Source organism: Ascidia mentula, chromosome 5 (genome assembly GCF_947561715.1).
Source record: "Ascidia mentula chromosome 5, kaAscMent1.1, whole genome shotgun sequence".
NCBI lineage: Eukaryota > Metazoa > Chordata > Ascidiacea > Phlebobranchia > Ascidiidae > Ascidia > Ascidia mentula.
In genome coordinates this window covers 4686296-4703874 of record NC_138570.1, presented here as the reverse complement: position 1 = coordinate 4703874, position 17579 = coordinate 4686296, and the positions used below count along the sequence as shown (strand labels likewise).

Below are 17579 nucleotides of genomic sequence, written 5' to 3'. Positions count from 1 at the left end.
GCAGTTTTTTTGCGGATTTATTTATAATTCTGAGAATAAAGACGCCTTATCTACGATCTGTGAGGTTAATCAGTTCGACTTTTCGCTTTGAATAAATAAAACATGTTAATATTTTCAACAGTGTAGGCCAGTCTCTTTATTCTCAGAATTAAAAGGATTATTGGCGAATATTCAAATATACAGCAATATGTTTCCCAAACCCATTCGTTAAATTTAAAACGTTTCGTAAATCAATTCTACCCAAGTATGTTCATATGATCTGGCCAAGGATCAGTACAATGTTCCCATGCACATGAACACACGCAATGCCAAATACAAAGTAAACCCACAGTATGTCGATATTCATAACATATAATCGAACTCCTCCAGCCAGTACCTGACCTCTTGTAACCCCAGTAGTTTGCAATAGTTTGTTTGGAAATGAACAAAGTATGCCTACGTGCGCGAAGTGTGTTTCCATTAGGTCACCAACCATCGTCATGCCATTTAACGAGTTTCGAACAAACATTTATAAAACCGTCACAAAGAGAAGCAAACAACACCATGTTATGTTCGTGTGGTGCAATAAATGAAAAACGTATCGAAGCTCTTTGTTCACAACTCGCATGTTACTTTTTTACTATGCACACCTAATGTAGACTGGATGCGTGAAGCAACAATACCAATCTAAAAGCTTAGGTCTTTAAACCTTTCGTTGATACACAAATCTGTTGTAAAACACATTTAGGCGTTAACAAGGTTTACAAATCTGTCTTAACATTTTTGATCGGCAGAAACTGATGCATAGCGAAACGAGAAAGGTTATCCACCATGGAACCGTTATCGAAAAGGCACGAATTAAAATTTTGACAGGAATTTTTTTGCAAGGGTCACAAAATAGGTTTGATATATGAAAGTGCTGAAAGTTTGCGTACACTGTAAGATCTCTTTCCACTACGGGTGTAATTTGTGCCGTTTCCAACTAGGCGTCTTTTTAAAGTTTAACCAAGCCCCAAACAACATGTCATGAAAGGAAAAGTGTTTCATGGATTTAAAAAAATCTTCACAAACCCCGTTGTCGTTTATAATACTCTTGCAAGGCAGTTGCAATAAAAAATATGAAGCTGTGCCTTTAACTTAATTATATAAAATATATTCGTTATTGTTATTTCATGACGCAAGAATAAACAAACTCGTTGTTGGTGAAGATTTAGTGGAGTTGCCTGTTACCTTCGTTTACGGATAAATCTTCGTTGCCAGTGGTTGCTCTGTAGCGTCTTGACTGTGAAATGTTATATTTACCTAAGAGTAGGCATGAAGCATCCAAGAAAATATGTCAAGAAATAGAAAAAAAATAATGCAGTGATGGTGCACTGCAAATAAAAGAACAAATAAACGTGAAATGTCCGGAAAAGCACTGCTATTATTCAGTTTATGATTGCAAGGCCGTGGTATTATCTCATTGCAAATGATTGACATTTCAGAAACGTGAGTCACAATATTGCATAACGCATCCACCTGGTGATACCGTCTAGTCAGACAGTATTCGCAGTTTAGGTTAAATGTGTTCGATGTTATCCTGGGGTAGTTTGTGAAGTTTTGAACACAACAACTACCCTAGAACCTGTGAATAAATAACTTGGCTACGTCATTGCCGCCAGCCCTGACAAAAAAGGATCATTAACTAACATAACCGCTTGACAGAATCAACAGGACATTGTTAGGGCTCAATGGGTAACAGGTGTCGCGTGAACAAACAGTTATCCTGTTGCGTAATTACCATTGTATAGCGATGGTAAAACTTGTTGTACGTGAAATGCTCGAACGGTGTATTGCCTGGGCAGCCAAGCCTGAAAACCTCATGATGCTGTCCGTTACAGAAAGGATTTTTGTCTGATTTATACCAATTTACACTTTTCTTTTCATCATACATAGGCAAAGAAGAAACCGGCGTGCACAAAAAAGCGCAAGAAATCCAAAAACCAACCTAAGACCAGAACCAAACTCCCTACGGTTGAGTGACGTTGTGATGTATTTAGACTCGTTTTGTAAATGATTTAGGTCTTTGAAGAAGTGCTATCTTGATATATTGGGCACCAGTTCATCATGACCACAATTTACACCTCTACTAACATTTTTTACCCACGTTCCGAGTCGTTAGTTCGAAACTCACCGGAAGTTTGATTTTTCAAGGATTGTGGGGAAAGGTTAATGCAGCTTTGCTGTGATGCCGGTGAACCTAATGAATCTAAACTATTTTATGTTTTTTTATTATAAATTTTACATTAGTTGTTGGCGCAAATTATGGTAACTCGTAAATTGCTCATTTTTTTATCACAAAAGTAATCACCGCGTACGCTTGTGCATAGGAAATCCGCCACCTAGTGGCGATGCATCTGAAGTTTACCAAACGGCCAAGGTTGTTAAAGGTGGACATTAGGTGAGCAGTGAGGGATGCATATTGTGTTTGAGATCCTTTAAATATTATCTCTTTTTGCAGACAAACAGTTCTCAGCGCCGTGACATCATTGTTTACCTGTCACCTGTATCCACTTTATGTTTCTTGCTTGTGTGTAAATACCTGGTCGTTTCACATGTGACGTATTTCGCAATGGAAGGTTTCTCTTTATTCGACCTTGTGTGTTTATACCACATTTAAAACTTATGAGCAGTTGTTTTCACAATATGTTCCAAATACACCTAATTATGAACATTATGTCCATAAACTTCAACAACGTATACCGATGCGTGCTTTAAAGCATATCAAATGTAATAAAATGCAAAAAAAGGAGAATATACAGTTGTCATGATCACTAAGCATATGTTTAAACAGACTTTAGTGTAGGAAAATTATACAATTTAAACATAATTTTAATTTGACGCAGTAATATTGCATGCAATGGCATGATAGGCAGGATCGCCCCACTGCGCAGGTCCTTGCTTGGCGATCACAGCTAACGTATCACGATCATGAGGTTTACAGTCCAGGCAATGCAATCAGGAAAAGTGGCTGATCCAGCTAGGCTGCATGGCTTGGGCTGCCAAGCCTGTAAACCTCATGATCGCGTTACGTTAGCTATGATCGCCAAGCAAGGACCTGCGCAGTGGGGCGATCCTGCCTATCATGCCATTGCATGTAACATTACTGCGTTATCTGATACGGTGGTAGAGATCCCCTACGTATATGTGAAGGTCGCCTGGCAAGTTGTGCGCTTGCGCACCAGTGTACCTTGGTCACAATATACCCCGTGAAACCACTGATCTCCTGAAGCTCAGTTGGTAGAGCGTTGGGCCTGGTTAGTCCAGGGTCGTGAGTTCAAACCTCACCGGGAGCTTGATTTTTCAAATCTTGCTCCGACTTGTCAGGAAAAAGTGGCTGATCCAGCTAGGCTGCACATTGCCTGGGCTGCCAAGCCTGTAAACCTCATAATTTTAATTTGTTAAGAATTTACGCCCAAGCATTACATTTTGGCTACAAGCCTTTGACTGATTACTGCAATTACTTATAGAAATTATATTGAAGTGAAGTTTGATATCATTTGCAAGCAGGGCAGCATTGGGTTGTTTGATGCAAAGGATTTGTTTTGCCATCGTCTATGTTTGCGCAGTGAGAAGTTATTGTTCTTATATGCAAACTCAAATAGTGTTATGCTTACTTCGTCAATTTTAATATTTTGGAAAGATCAGCATATGAAATATTACGTGTAAAAAAAATGCTGCTACCATGTAAGATCGCTGAGTTACACGCGTCCAAACATTTGTCAAAGGTTATTTGTCATGTAGAATCCCGCTAGTATATATTTAGTTGCATTTAAAAAAAAAGATATCATTTTAAAAATGGTTCTAACATAGAGAGGACAAAATTTTGTTGGGGCGCGGAGTTCGACACATAATAAACGAGTGGATTGCTTCTCACTAATATTTACTGCTTTATAGTTGACCGAAATACAAACATAAATGTACGTGGTAGGTATTTGGATCTTGTGGGGTAAATGTTACGTCTGGGTACAAAATGTTCGAGAAGCAATACCCCCAAAAAATACATTGATGCAAAATACTTCAAATTAGCAGACAAGCTGCAATTAATCTAGTTTTCAGTGTTGTGAATTACTGGCAATTTCCGTTGGCAGTAGAACCAGCATGACAGCGCTGTGCGTTCTGTTCAGTTTGGTTGCGCAACGTATTACACAGGTGAAAACTCTTTTCTCAGTACCGACAAAGGATGCTGTGCAAATATCAAGACTATTTGTAGCAACGACAATCGGTAAACCCAAACTTATATCAACTTCCACTTGGTAAATACATATCTGGAAACCCCTACAGCAATCATTTGACTTTCAAAACGTATATGACAAGAAATAGAAATAATAAATAAGTAAGTGATGGAAGATGCACTACAAATAAAAAACAAAATAAACATGAAATGTCTGAAACAACACTATTATTTCATTTTCAATTATGTTAGTAAGGCCATAGAATCATGAAAAGTCACTGTAAAAGATTGACGTTTCAGAAATTTGAGTTCTGCACAATCCATTGCATTGTCTTTTTTTACACAAGACATTCCAAATGTTTGCGATGCTGTATTCAATCGTTGTAACGTACAGGAAACCAACCGTTGCCATGCGAACAAAGTCTGCCTACGTGCGCGAGATGTGTTTGCATAAGGTCATGATCCATTGGTATGTTATACATTAACTTTTCAACAAACAATGACGGTGTCGAAAGAATCAAACATCAAGCAGCCACATACAATATCATGTTTGTGCGAGACTGTAGTTGGAAACCGTTTCGAAACATTAAATAACTAGCATGATAATTGATAATGTCGATTATTACATGATCCAATACAAAACAAGGGTGGCTAATAACACTGGTGCCCAGAGGAATCATGGAATAAAAAGGTAAAAAAATGTTCGACTCGTGATGAACGAGTGGATTGCTTCTCACTCATAGTTATTGCTCATATTTGACCGAAATACAAACATAAATGTACGTGGTAGGTATTTGCTTATTGTGTGGTAAAAGTTAGGTCTTGTTCCAAAATGTTTTAGAAGCAATGACCCAAAAAAATACATTGATGCAAAATACTTCAAATTAGCAGACAAGCTGCAATTAATCTAGTTTTCAGTGTAGTGAATTACTGGCAATTTCCGTTGGCAGTAGAAACAGCATGACATCGCTGTGCGTTCTGTTCAGTTTGGTTGCGCAACGTATTGCACAGGTAAAAACTCTTTTCTCAGTACCGACAAAGGATGCTGTGCAAATATCAAGACTATTTGTAGCAACGACAGTCGGTAAACCCAAATTTATATCAATTTCCAATTGGTAAATACATATCTGGAAACCCCTACAGCAATCATTTGACTTTCAAAACGTATATGACAAGAAATAGAAATAATAAATAAGTAAGTGATGGAAGATGCACTACAAATAAAAAACAAAACAAACATGAAATGTCTGAAACAACACTATTATTTCATTTTCAATTATGTTAGTAAGGCCATAGGATCATGAAAAGTCACTGTAAAAGATTGACGTTTCAGAAATTTGAGTTCTGCACAATCCATTGCATTGTCTTTTTTACACAATACATTCCAAATGTTTGCGATGCTGTATTCAATCGTTGTAACGTACAGGAAACCAACCGTTGCCATGCGAACAAAGTCTGCCTACGTGCGCGAGATGTGTTTGCATAAGGTCATGATCCATTGGTATGTTATACATTAACTTTTCAACAAACAATGACGGTGTCGAAAGAATCAAACATCAAGCAGCCACATACAATATCATGTTTGTGCGAGACTGTAGTTGGAAACCGTTTCGAAACATTAAATAACTAGCATGATAATTGATTATGTCGATTATTACATGATCCAATACAAAACAAGGGTGGCTAATAACACTGGTGCCCAGAGGAATCATGGAATAAAAAAGGCAAAAAAAATGTTGGACTCGTGATGAACGAGTGGATTGCTTCTCACTCATGGTTATTGTTCATATTTGACCGAAATACAAACATAAATGTACGTGGTAGGTATTTGCTTCTTGTGTGGTAAAAGTTAGGTCTGGTTCCAAAATGTTCGAGAAGCAATGACCCCAAAAAAATACATTGATGCAGATTACTTTAAATAAACAGACAAGCTGCATTCAATCTAGTTTTAAGTGTTGTGAATTACTGGCAATTTCCGTTGGCAGTAGAACCAGCATGACAGCCCTGTGCGTTCTGTTCAGTTTGGTTACGCAACGTATTGCACAGGTGAAAACTCTTTTCTCAGTACCGACAAAGCAAGCTGTGCAAATATCAAGATAACAGTCGTTCAACTCCCACTTGGTAAATGCACTCTATACCTGGCAATCAGACAGCACACGCTTGACGTTCGTAACGTTTTCAAAAGGTTGTTGGCAAACTCTCAGATTTAAAGCAATGCATTTTCCAAAACCTAACGGCAAAAATTTTAAAATTTAATATTCTTGGTAAACTTCAGTATATATTTTTTTCTTTTTTAACACTAACCATCGCATCGTGATATTGCCTTTGTTTCGCAATACACGCCAAATGTTTTGCAAATATTCATTTAAAACTAAACAAAGTCTGCCTACGTGCGCGAGATGTGTTCGCATAAACCCAGCATCCAATGACACGTAAATCAAGTTACGAACAAACAGTGATGGTGTCGGAAGAATCAAACAACAAACAGCCACATGCCATGCTATGTTCGTGCGACTCAACAAGCCATTCTTAGGGCTCATTTGGTAACAGGTGTCGCTTTATCTCTGAGATCCAGTCATTCGATTTAATTGCAGGGTGTTTAGCATTACCAACATATCAACAAATGCAGTACTGCGGTTACAGGGTTATGTTTTGTTGGTAACTATTTACTACCTGGTAAAATGGCGACACCGTCCAATAACCAACAAGGTAATATAAGGTTAATATTTCTTTGTTTTGCAACATGCGAATTTCAGCGTTTGGCTTGTTGTTGTATTTCTGCTTGTTAAGGGTGTGGTTATTTTATGGGTTCTTGGAAATTTGCATCAAAGGTACTAGATTTCATATCATTGTTTTCGGTTAACCAATCTGTTAAACGGGAACGACATATTGTTGTTGTTTTGCTGATTTAATAAATTTTTCGGGTAACATGGTAAAAAATTAAGAAAAGGAGTTTTGCTGATTACATAAATTTTTGTGCAACTCTACTGATAGCAGTTTGGTTCATTTGCTGAATTACAACAAAATGGTGACTCACACAAGTGGGTCCAAGTATGAATATAAAGGTCCGGTTGACATTTTTGAATTTACTTGGACATCAATATAAAATTTACATTTGTGATCACTGGTTATATTACTTTAAAAATGCATGTAACCACTTACAGTGTGCAAACAACAAACCAAAAATGTAAAAGTTGTATTTTGAAACTTGAGAGTAGAAAGGCACAAAGCTGTTACGGGTCATGAGAAAAAGAGGAACTCGAAGCAGCACGAAAAAGGCATTCAACGGCACTAGTTATTTTTGGGTTTCCTTGACAAAGACAGGAGCCCTAAATCTCAGGAAAGTTATTACAAGTTTGCAGGATTTCAATCGTTGCCAGCATTGCAATATGTACACAACTGGGATATGCAGGGTTATAATTGCTGTTATTTTTATTTTTTGTTGAAAGTGATTTTGACCAACAGCTTAGACCGACTTGAACATTGATTTGTCACACAATGTCTACTAAGTTTAATAACAACAATTTTCAAGGCGAGGTGAAGGTAAACAACGCAAAGGGGGATATGTACATCAACGAATCTAAAACAGGTAAACGTGACACACAACAGACTGGCGACGTATATGGTGGCTCCAAGACTGAGATAAACGAAGCACAAGGAGATATGCACATCGACAAATCCTCATAAGATAGTCGACATGCACAAACCAACCATTATTTAGAAACTTATTTCAAATATTTGTGTGCAGAAAACAAGGATAGCAAGGTGCAACAAGTGAGCATGCAAGGTGCAAATATCACTGGAGGAGCAATTGTGGGAGTGCAAGGGAACGTGAATACGGGTGAGTCAAATTTTTGAACTTAAACACTTTCCGTTGGAAACCATAAAAACATTTTTGCTGATTTCAATTTTGTGCACACAGGGCCACAGCACACTGGTGATGCATGCAGTGCGCCAAAGTATAGTATCACTGCTCCTGCTCAAAATATAAACTTTGGTGCTCAAGGGACTGTGAATCAAGGTAAATCCGCTTTTACGCACACGTTTAAACCTGCAACAGGCAACTTCCATATTATTGCATTATCTTTTATTGTGACAAGTTTTATTCTTTGAATAATCTTTTGAAAAACTTTTCCACAGACCAGCACAATTCTGACAAAGACGGCAAGCAGTAAGGTGAGGCAAATGTTTTGATGCAATATGCTTGAATGCCTCAGTAAACGGCTCCCTCCTATAGCAAAGAAACCTTGCTTCTTGCACCACAACAAAGAAAAGTTGAATTAAAACAAAAATAAAATCGGCCGAATCCGAATATTTTCAATGTTGGCATACCTCTACAAAACACCAAATGGTGGCATATATCACTTTATTGAACTTTTGTTTGTTATTTATTTGCAGCAGAGTAGGAAGAGCTGCACCCTGGAATTCACGCTGTATATATTAGCATGTTTGTATGTATTTCGCTTCAACGCCCACAGGAAGATTTAACATAGTGTACTTTGGCATACACTTGTAACTAATCCGTTGCTGCAGATGGACAATAAATTTTAGGATTTATTTTTTGCACATCTGTGGTATATAAAGCTGGATAAAGAAATGCTTGTAATAAATTCATGTTGTAGTATATTTCTTGTTGTTTATAAATAAATTTACATCTGGCTTATTTAGTTGCATTACAGTAAATACAGCTGCAAATAGTTCGTAAAGGGTGGACACAAAGTTTATTGCACTTAACTGGAGGTAAAAGCAAAACCACAAAACATAGGACAATAATACATAGTTTATGGCAACATCAACGCCGTTTTATTTTCCATAACTCATACAACTGTATTCAAAGTTTCTTTCTACCAGAAAACGTAAGGCCAATGCTTCAGCTTGAGGTACTCTGTAACTTAAAACCCTTTTGTATTCGTCTCGGTCTGTTGCCCACAAAAGAACCTCCTGCGCCATGGGTACTGCTGTATCTGTATTAAAGCGTTAGTCAACAGGTGAGACATGGCAAAAATTTTATAGTCGACCAAACGAAACCCTGGCTGACAAAAAACTCAACGTCACTTTAACAACAGAACAATGGAGAAAAGAGGTCCTGAATGAAACACTTTTTCTTACAAAACAAAAGATCACAGGTAAAAATTATTCAATTGCTATAAATTTGAGATACAGGTAGTGGTTGTTATTTGAGTTTCTTGCCCAGTAGACCTTAATACAAGCTGCACTTAAATTAATACATGTTTTATATGTTGTTTTACGACACTAAATATATTTCCCGGCGCCATGCTTTAAACTTCAGCGGCAACTCCAAAATAGTAGGAAATATATCATACTCTTTGACTTGTAATTGGATTACTATTGCCCTTATATACGTAAACGGTGTATTTTAAAGTTCCACAATACCACAAAGGTGCGAATATCAGTAGAAGGTCGGTTGTGGGAGTGCAAGGGAACGTGAACGTCGATAAGTCATAGGGTTTAAATGTGATAGTTTTGCAGTTTGTGTTACTGGTAACCTCTTGTCCAACAAATAAAATAGAATTCAATAAATCGTTATATTTTCCACTGCAAACGATAAAATCATTTCTACCGATTTCAACTTTGTTTACTCAGGGCCACAGCACATTGGTGACTCAAACGTTTGGTCAAAGTTTAATTTTCCTGGTGCAACAGTTCTCGCTGCAAACGTTGGTGATCATGGGACTGTGAATCAGGGTAATCCACTTTTACGTACATGTTAAAAACTGGATATGGTCAACTTCTGTGTTACTGTTTGTATTAATTTTAGCAAAATCTCTTCCGTTTTTACATTCTTGCTTGAATATTGGGCTGAATATTGTTTCCATGAACTGACGTTTTCTGAAAAACAATATCTATTCAAAGTTTGTACAATTTATTAGATTCTCGAGATGAGCGGTTTAAAGATCAACAAAACAGATCAAATGGTTCAAAACCTGCAAAACGTCGTAAGTATTTGCCCTAATTAAAGTTATACAATGGCTAAAAACGCTTCACACAAACAGCAGCTGCACCTGAGAAGGTAGATGAGACTGAGAGGAAAAGAGTCAGGAAAAGCAATCAAGAATCAGATGCTGGATCAAGTTCAGGTAAAAAATTAGTTCCATAAAAAACGTAAAATTTTTTTCTTCAGTGGCTAGAATGGAAACTTCTTCTGCAGGCTGTGCTCTGTAATTGTGTTGTTGTAGGTCATCAGCACGCAGGTGACAAGTGCAATGGACCAAAATTAGATTTCTCTGATGCAACTGTCGACGCCAAAAATATTGGAAATGGGGCCACCGTTTATCATTGTATTTTCAATGTTGAATCCGCTTGTGTCTAATATAGGTTCTATACAGCAGGTGTTCCACCAACTACTCGAAAGCCACAAGACGAGGAAAACAGGCAAGAAACCGAAGATGAAATAAGTAAGACGATTGATGTTTGGTCTCAGTATTTGCATGGATCTAGTTAATGTGTCAAAAAGTTAATGTATTGATATATTTATGCAAAGTAGCAGCTCATTGACTGCTGATATGATAACACTGATCAGCAGGCTGTGTTCACTTTCTAAATATACCCCTTTTTCCAAAAGCAATTAATTTTAATGCACATTTTAGGCTATCTCGGAAGTAGAAAAAACACTTACTTTACTCTTATAGGATAAAATACAGATGGTGGTCAACCTGAAAATATCACTGTCTCTGAGAGTAGCTGGGAACAAGCTTCCACTACAGGTACGAGCATTATCGCGTCGGGTTATAATAATATCGTTAATACAAAGCTGCCACTGTTGTTTTCACACATCTGTTGCGTATCTGTTATGTCAATTATTAGTCTCAAATTGGGTCTTAACAATATATTTATGATCGACGGGAATCCTATTTGATTAGCGCATTTGACATTAGATCGCACGTGAGTTCTAATTGTTGTGTTTTCCTAACCTGACTTAATTAACTCTCGATGCAAACATTCCAACAATATTTATTTACCACGAACAATTTTGGATACGAAATTAACATACGCAATTATACCAACGCCAAACTAAGTGAATTTACGAACTGAGGAGAGCACAGTACCGCTGCACTGCCCCGCTCCACCTCAGCTGAACGCACACGGAAAGTTTCATTATTTAAAACCGGAGAGAAACAAAGCGAACGAAGTGTCGTGAAAGAAAGGCGATCCAAGGACTAACGGTCAGCGAACAGTTAACAAAAGACGCACTCTCACACAAAACAATGAAGGACTTCTCTAAGGCGACACATTTAAGCTGGCCAATAAAATCACATGAAAACACAGCTGTTGCGTAGAAACTAGTAACGAGATCAAATCACGTGAGAAAACAACCGTTGCTATACATTTTGAAATGAGATGCTGGACAAGACGCTACCTATAGAATGCCTTTACACAAAAAACCCATGGAAAGAGATTCCGGACGTTGATGACGAAACTGGCTGTTATGTGACCATAGTTCATATTTCCAAGAATGCAAACGTTGCTATGTAACGTAAAATTACGTTACAACATCTTCGAAACAAAAACAGTTCCTATAGTTGCCCACAGTGGAATTACGTTTACTCATGTGTCTCGCCATAAGTGCTTAGATTTGGGGACCAAAGACATTCCTCAAAAAACAGCTGTTTTTGTTAGTACGAAACTTTTATTCACCAAACCGGGATTGACCCCAGGTCATCCTTCGCCGCCCTGCAAAAGAAAATTGATTTTGCGACACCTAGCGGTGGGCTAACGAGCATCTGTAGGTTTTATGCTGTGGTCAGACCAATTGGAGTTGTCGAAAGCGAAACGCAGCGGAGCTCTCATTTGAGTTGCAGTAGCAAATGCTTGTCTCATTTTTGTGATTTTAAAACTCAGCAGGATTGTTGACCATAACTTCTTTTTTCTTGTATGTTTACTAATGATTTTTCTAATGTATTTTGGTATTCAGGTCAGGGAAGACATAATGAAAGTAGGAAGGAAGACAGGTAAGATAATTGAAGAGTTAAAATGTGATGGTCCCAACCAAACATTTCGCTAGAGTTGCGTATGTCTGTAATACAACACCTTCAAAAACATTTACAACAAAGGCGAATAATTCACAGTGGGGTAAATCACCAATGGTAATTTAAGTGCGTTATAACGATCGGTGATTTGCACGTAGTACACGCTGTTTCTGTCTATATAACGTATTAGCAGTGCAGCTGATGAAGGATCGATTTTTACTCTCACAAAGTGTAAAAACCTGTTGCCTGGCTAGTCTTAATCGACCAGGCTCAGTCACCACCTGCACTGATGAGACCCTGTGTGTCGAAAATAAGCTCAAACTTGTTCTTTGATTCCCGCAGGGAAAAAAGTAAAAGTGGGAATTCTTCGTGGTGGTGCAACCTTTTGTAAAACTGTTTGCATTTCTGTCTGAGCTGTCGTAGCTATCCAACAAAACATACACTACTATATGTAATCAATGCTCTAAATAAAAATCAATTATTATTTGAAAATTTTATGAAAATGTTTTATTGTCAACGTATTGGAGAATTGTATGGCAACTTTATCTTGCATAGCAATGTCTGAAATTGTGATACTACCAATAATTACAAAAACAAACAGATGACCATTGGATTTTGAGAATTGATAGAAACTGTTATAATTACTGATTGCATTAAACGATAAATCCCAGTGGCTAAATCTGCAATGTACAGCAAATACTAATAAACCCCTTGTTGTTTGTCAAAATTTGAAGCCAGCCTATGGCAAAGTGAGATAATTGTTAACACAGCTACAGGTTGAAAACTGGATACAAAAATTACTGCTTAAGTTTATGCTCATTGTTGGCAATTGTGGCTACTGGTACATCGGAGTTGCAGTAAGTACTAGTGCCCACAGGTGGTCAAGTTTTGGCAAGATTAACCAAGGCACATGAACCACATCACCAGTAACAATTTCAGACGGGTTTCATAAGCAGGATAACACGGGTTCGAGTCCTGGTGTAGTGAAACGTAACAGGCGGTAAAAATAAACGTTGGTGTATTAGTTTAAATTTATATATTATACAATTATTTTTACTGCGACAATGACGCTTGTATCAGGTTTTGTGGAAAACACTGCCATTATTTCTGAAATTGCCGTTTATTCAACATGTAAGTTCTTCACATAAATAGCCCGGAATTAAGTCACGGTTGACCAACCAACAAAAACGTTCTTGTTTGTTGTTTAACTGTCATGTTTGACAATAAATACAGGTTTAAGTAGAGTCAACATTTAATATAACAGTGCTTTGCGCTTTGCTTTAATATGGTAAGTCGAACAATTTTTTCGAGCGCAACAAATATTGAAACAGCAACACGAGAAGTGGAACCAGAACAACAACTATATGTGTGCTTACTTGACAAAGAATAGGGCCTAAATATCAAGAAAACTTTACATGGTTAAGTTTGCAGTTTTCCATCCAAATAGTTTTAAAGGTAAAAAGATCATGTTACCGTCCGTTACCCAGTAGCTAAACATGTGAAGCAAAGCGTGAAGTATTTGTGAACTGCTTTGCGCTAGCCTTCAGTTCCAGTTGACTGTACAGTTGTAGCAACCCGATTTTCAGGTACAGATTTTGACTTGCAGTATAACACAGGACTTTTTCACTTGTGCAGCTTTAATAATTGGTATTTGAAAAAGTACTTCATAATAATAAGTTCAATTGCATTATTCCCGTATTGTTGTTTCGTCAGTTTATAGTTCGTAACTTTTTACTTCTTGGTAAAATGGCGACACCGCCCAACAACCAACAAGGTAATTATATACACACATACGTCATTTTGGTTTTATAATTTTGTTGAGTAAATAGGGTTAAAAATAGGGTATTTGTCTTTATCAGTGATCTTATATATCTTCCAGTCTACATTCAATAGTGAATTTACATGGTTTGTGTATAGGTCAACAACCAAGCAAATATAACTTCCAAGGTTCAGTTCAAGCCGGAAGCATCGGTGACGAAAACATTGTGAATATGGGTAATTATTACTTGAATTTAGTTATATACGTTGTTGCCAAATGTAACGCATATTAACTTACTTCGTTTTGTTTAGTTGTGTTTTGGTTCGATGCTAATAACTTGTTTTTGTAAATTTAGCACCCCTAACGCGAGACAAATGAAAGACGTGAGAGAACGGAGGACAAAAATGATGCCAGAGATGGTACTGCAAATATTACGCAAATAGTAGTATTACTAATTTTAAATAATGTCAAAAGTATAACTAACCATCTTCGTATAAGTAAGTGCAATTGGTAGTGATTGTATTAGTACACAATGTACAGCCAGCTGGCTCAAACGTAAGACTATAGCCTACTTACTTGAAACTTAAACTTGCAACTTCGGTATTAAATATGTGGATTTGTTTGTAAAATAACAAATAGTTTCTCTTCTTATCAATCATTTCTAATACTGTGGCAATGTTCCTGTAACTTCATAACGGATAAATCATTTTGTTCGAAACACAGTTTGTTGTTAAACTAAAAGTAATGCACTTAAAGTACTTCAGATATTCTCATATATCTTGTTGCTCCATTTCTACGATGTATGTTCCGGTTGCATTAAGTAAACAGGGATTATATTATTTTAGAAAACCAACAAGGAAATCAACCGCCACGAAATATGCAAAAGGAAACCAAAAGCATGGAGGCTATGGACGAAACCTAAATCATGTTCTCTAATTCCCATTATTAAACAACGAATTTGTTACTGATTTTATCTGCACCAAACAAGCAATTGCAAAGAACAGGCATGATTTTGCGACAGTTCATTTCTACGGTTAATTTTCGCATGTAAATACATTTGTTTGCAATTACTTTTCTAATTTTTATTGTACAACTATGGTTTGTTTTATTGCATTAAGTAACGAATGCTTTTATATGGATAGATGAATAAAATTCCAGCCACGAGAGGTCAGAGTGCAGCTATATTTGACATCGAAATCATAACATGTTTTTGAGTGCGTCGCCACTTCACAAAAGTCGGGAGACACTGCGTTATATTTATTTGCTTTATTAATTGGAACAAATTTATCAGGTAGGGCGTAAATATAGTTTACGCACAGTACAAATACACACAATTTGATACGCATGTCGTTAGTCACCCGTCCAACACTAATTGACGATCTGCGTGATTTTTTTTTTTATACCGCCAAATAACAGCCATCTGTGGTATGTTGTGTTGCAAACATTTCATAAAACGTGGTTAAAATCTTCTCGTTAAATTTAAGTCGAATATAGACGCTGAAGGAATGCGGCATTTTGGTGCAGAAAATAAATATCGACGTTTTTCATCTGTCGAAACATAACGCCGAAATTTGACGCCATTCACTGGGTTTCTTGAGAATATGTAAAAAAAAAACGCTTTGGCTTTCTTCGTTACGCTATAGCAAAAGCTGCAACAGCAAGTTCTAATTAAACGAGGAAGCTAAGTTAGTTGTGCTTGGTCAACTTTCATTCTAAATCGTCAAAAAATTTTTTTGTGATGCTTCCATTAGAAATGCTTGCAAAATGCCAGCAAAGCGTTTTTTTAACACACTGTCACACCATTGCAAGATGTTATAAAGATAGCGATTAAAACAACATTTCCATGTTGCACATTTTACAAATTGCCACCAAATTGACAACACTGCAAAAACAGTTTAGTAACACAGGCGGCAAAATTGGTCAAAGTAGTGAATAATTTGATTGCCCAATTTCCATTCTATATTTCATTGGCAGATATTTTTAGATAAAGAAATCTCAGGAACAGGTACAGTTAAGACTAGACTGTAAGGCATGCGCTGTATAAGGCATTGTATAAATCCTACAAAAAAACATGGACTATGTATCCTTATTAACCATAAGGCAAAGGCGTTTTATAATTTTGTAATGTATGAAATGTATCTGATTACAATAGATGGTAAATAACATCCATATCCACACTGCGCACAGACGATGCTGACCATACTGAAACCACTTCAAAGGTGAGGAATTTTGCAACAATATTTGGAAACCCACGTAAATGCTGGATTTGACAAACAGAGTCGCCTCATTCATCCAGGTGGGCGTTGCCAGTGACGTATTTGCCTTGTTGGCGGAAGCTTTCACAGAAGCCCACTGGTTGCAACATCGTTTCAGACCTTTAGAGAGTAATTTTTTTTCAGTTTATAAATGCATCGAGACGCAGATGCGTTGTTGTTACCACAACACACAAGGCCTAAGAGTTGTTTTCAACCTTTACCGAACTTCGCAAACGTTACATTGCTGATATAAACCATCATACGACTGTTTGGGTGTGAGAGATATTATAATGGGTTTTGTCGCATTGCTAAATATGCTGTAAACCTGTAATTAGAATAAACAATATCGTTTCTTCTTTGTTTTGACTAGGAGAGGAGTCACCGTTTGTTAAATCAATCACAATAAAGTATGGGCATACCGGTAAAAATTATCATTTGTCATATCAAGCGATTAATTCAGCGTTGTTGCGAGGAGATTTTAGAGCTTTGAATACAGCGAGGACGCACTCACTGCTATTACTAGCTTGCTTACGTCACGGTAGCTTGCTGATGTCACGGTGAAAGAGGAACTTGAATCAAATCGTTAAACCCACGACAGGATTAATCAAGCCATACGTGGGGCAACTTTTGTCAGGTGTGGTTTAAAAATAATCTCCGTTTAGGTCTGAGATCGAAAGACATTAGTTCATTTGACAAGTTGTTTGTTGTTCCCAGCATTACAAGCACACTATTGCGATTACTTTGTCGCTGCAAGCTGTGCACGTTTATTTGGTGATTTTTAAGTATATTTATCTTGTTGCTCCATTTCTACGATGCATGTTCTGGTTGCATTAAGTAAACGGGGGATTATATTATTTTAGAAAACCAACAAGGAAATCAACGGCCACGAAATATGGAAAAGGAAATCAAAAGCATGGAGGCTATGGACGAAACATAAATCATGTTGTCTAATTTCCATTATTAAGCAACGAATTCTTTACTGATTTTATCTACACCAAACAAGCAATTGCAAAGGCATGATGTTACAGGAGTTTATTTCGACGAGTTAATTTTCGCATGTAAATACATTTGTTTGCAATTACTTTTCTAATTTTTCTAAAACTATGGTTTGTTTTATTGCATTAAGTAACAAATGGTGTTATGTTGGTAGATGAATAAAATTCCAGCCAAAAGAGGTCAGAGTGTAGCTATAAAACTAATAGAAATCATAATATGTTTTTGAGTGCGTCACCAGTTTATAAAAGTCGGGAAACACTGCGTTTGATTTGTCTGCTTTGCTAATTATTTCCTTTATTTCCAATATTACAATGATGTAACAAACCTATTGCACTTGGTTGTAAATATAGCTTATGCACAGCACAAATACGCACAATTTGATATGCATG

The 17579-nt window shown here is 37.0% G+C and overlaps 2 protein-coding genes and 1 long non-coding RNA gene across 10 annotated transcripts in view; all 3 read left to right on the top strand.

Annotated features, from left to right (window-relative positions):
- LOC145901518 (uncharacterized) overlaps positions 1 to 17579 on the top strand; it is an 82331-nt gene that overhangs the window by 22679 nt on the left and 42073 nt on the right. For 3 of the 7 annotated variants that reach the window (XM_082989233.1, XM_082989231.1, XM_082989228.1), the window contains 3 exons: positions 10084 to 10149; positions 10207 to 10290; positions 10540 to 10757. In XM_082989233.1, the coding sequence (XP_082845359.1) occupies positions 10084 to 10149; positions 10207 to 10290; positions 10540 to 10655 (266 nt within the window). In that variant the 3' untranslated portion in view covers positions 10656 to 10757. Of the gene's footprint in view, positions 1 to 10083; positions 10150 to 10206; positions 10291 to 10539; positions 10758 to 10842; positions 10918 to 12125; positions 12163 to 12522; positions 12883 to 17579 lie in introns of those variants that run through there. The other 4 variants (XR_014402538.1, XR_014402537.1, XM_082989229.1 and 1 more) reach the window with 4 other exon arrangements.
- LOC145901526 (uncharacterized) lies at positions 7618 to 8874 on the top strand. 2 transcript variants are annotated; one of them, XM_082989250.1, is made up of 5 exons: positions 7618 to 7781; positions 7941 to 8033; positions 8115 to 8213; positions 8333 to 8368; positions 8594 to 8874. In XM_082989250.1, exons 1-4 carry the CDS (start codon positions 7691 to 7693, stop codon positions 8365 to 8367), a joined length of 318 nt encoding a protein of 105 aa, XP_082845376.1. In that variant the 5' UTR covers positions 7618 to 7690; the 3' UTR covers position 8368; positions 8594 to 8874. The 2 variants fall into 2 exon arrangements, with proteins under 2 accessions (XP_082845376.1, XP_082845375.1); XM_082989249.1 differs by having other exon boundaries at positions 7620 to 7781; positions 8591 to 8873.
- On the top strand, positions 13893 to 15103 carry LOC145901529 (uncharacterized). Its single transcript, XR_014402543.1, has 4 exons — positions 13893 to 13954; positions 14098 to 14175; positions 14295 to 14358; positions 14785 to 15103. It is a non-coding gene; the product is annotated as an uncharacterized LOC145901529 (long non-coding RNA).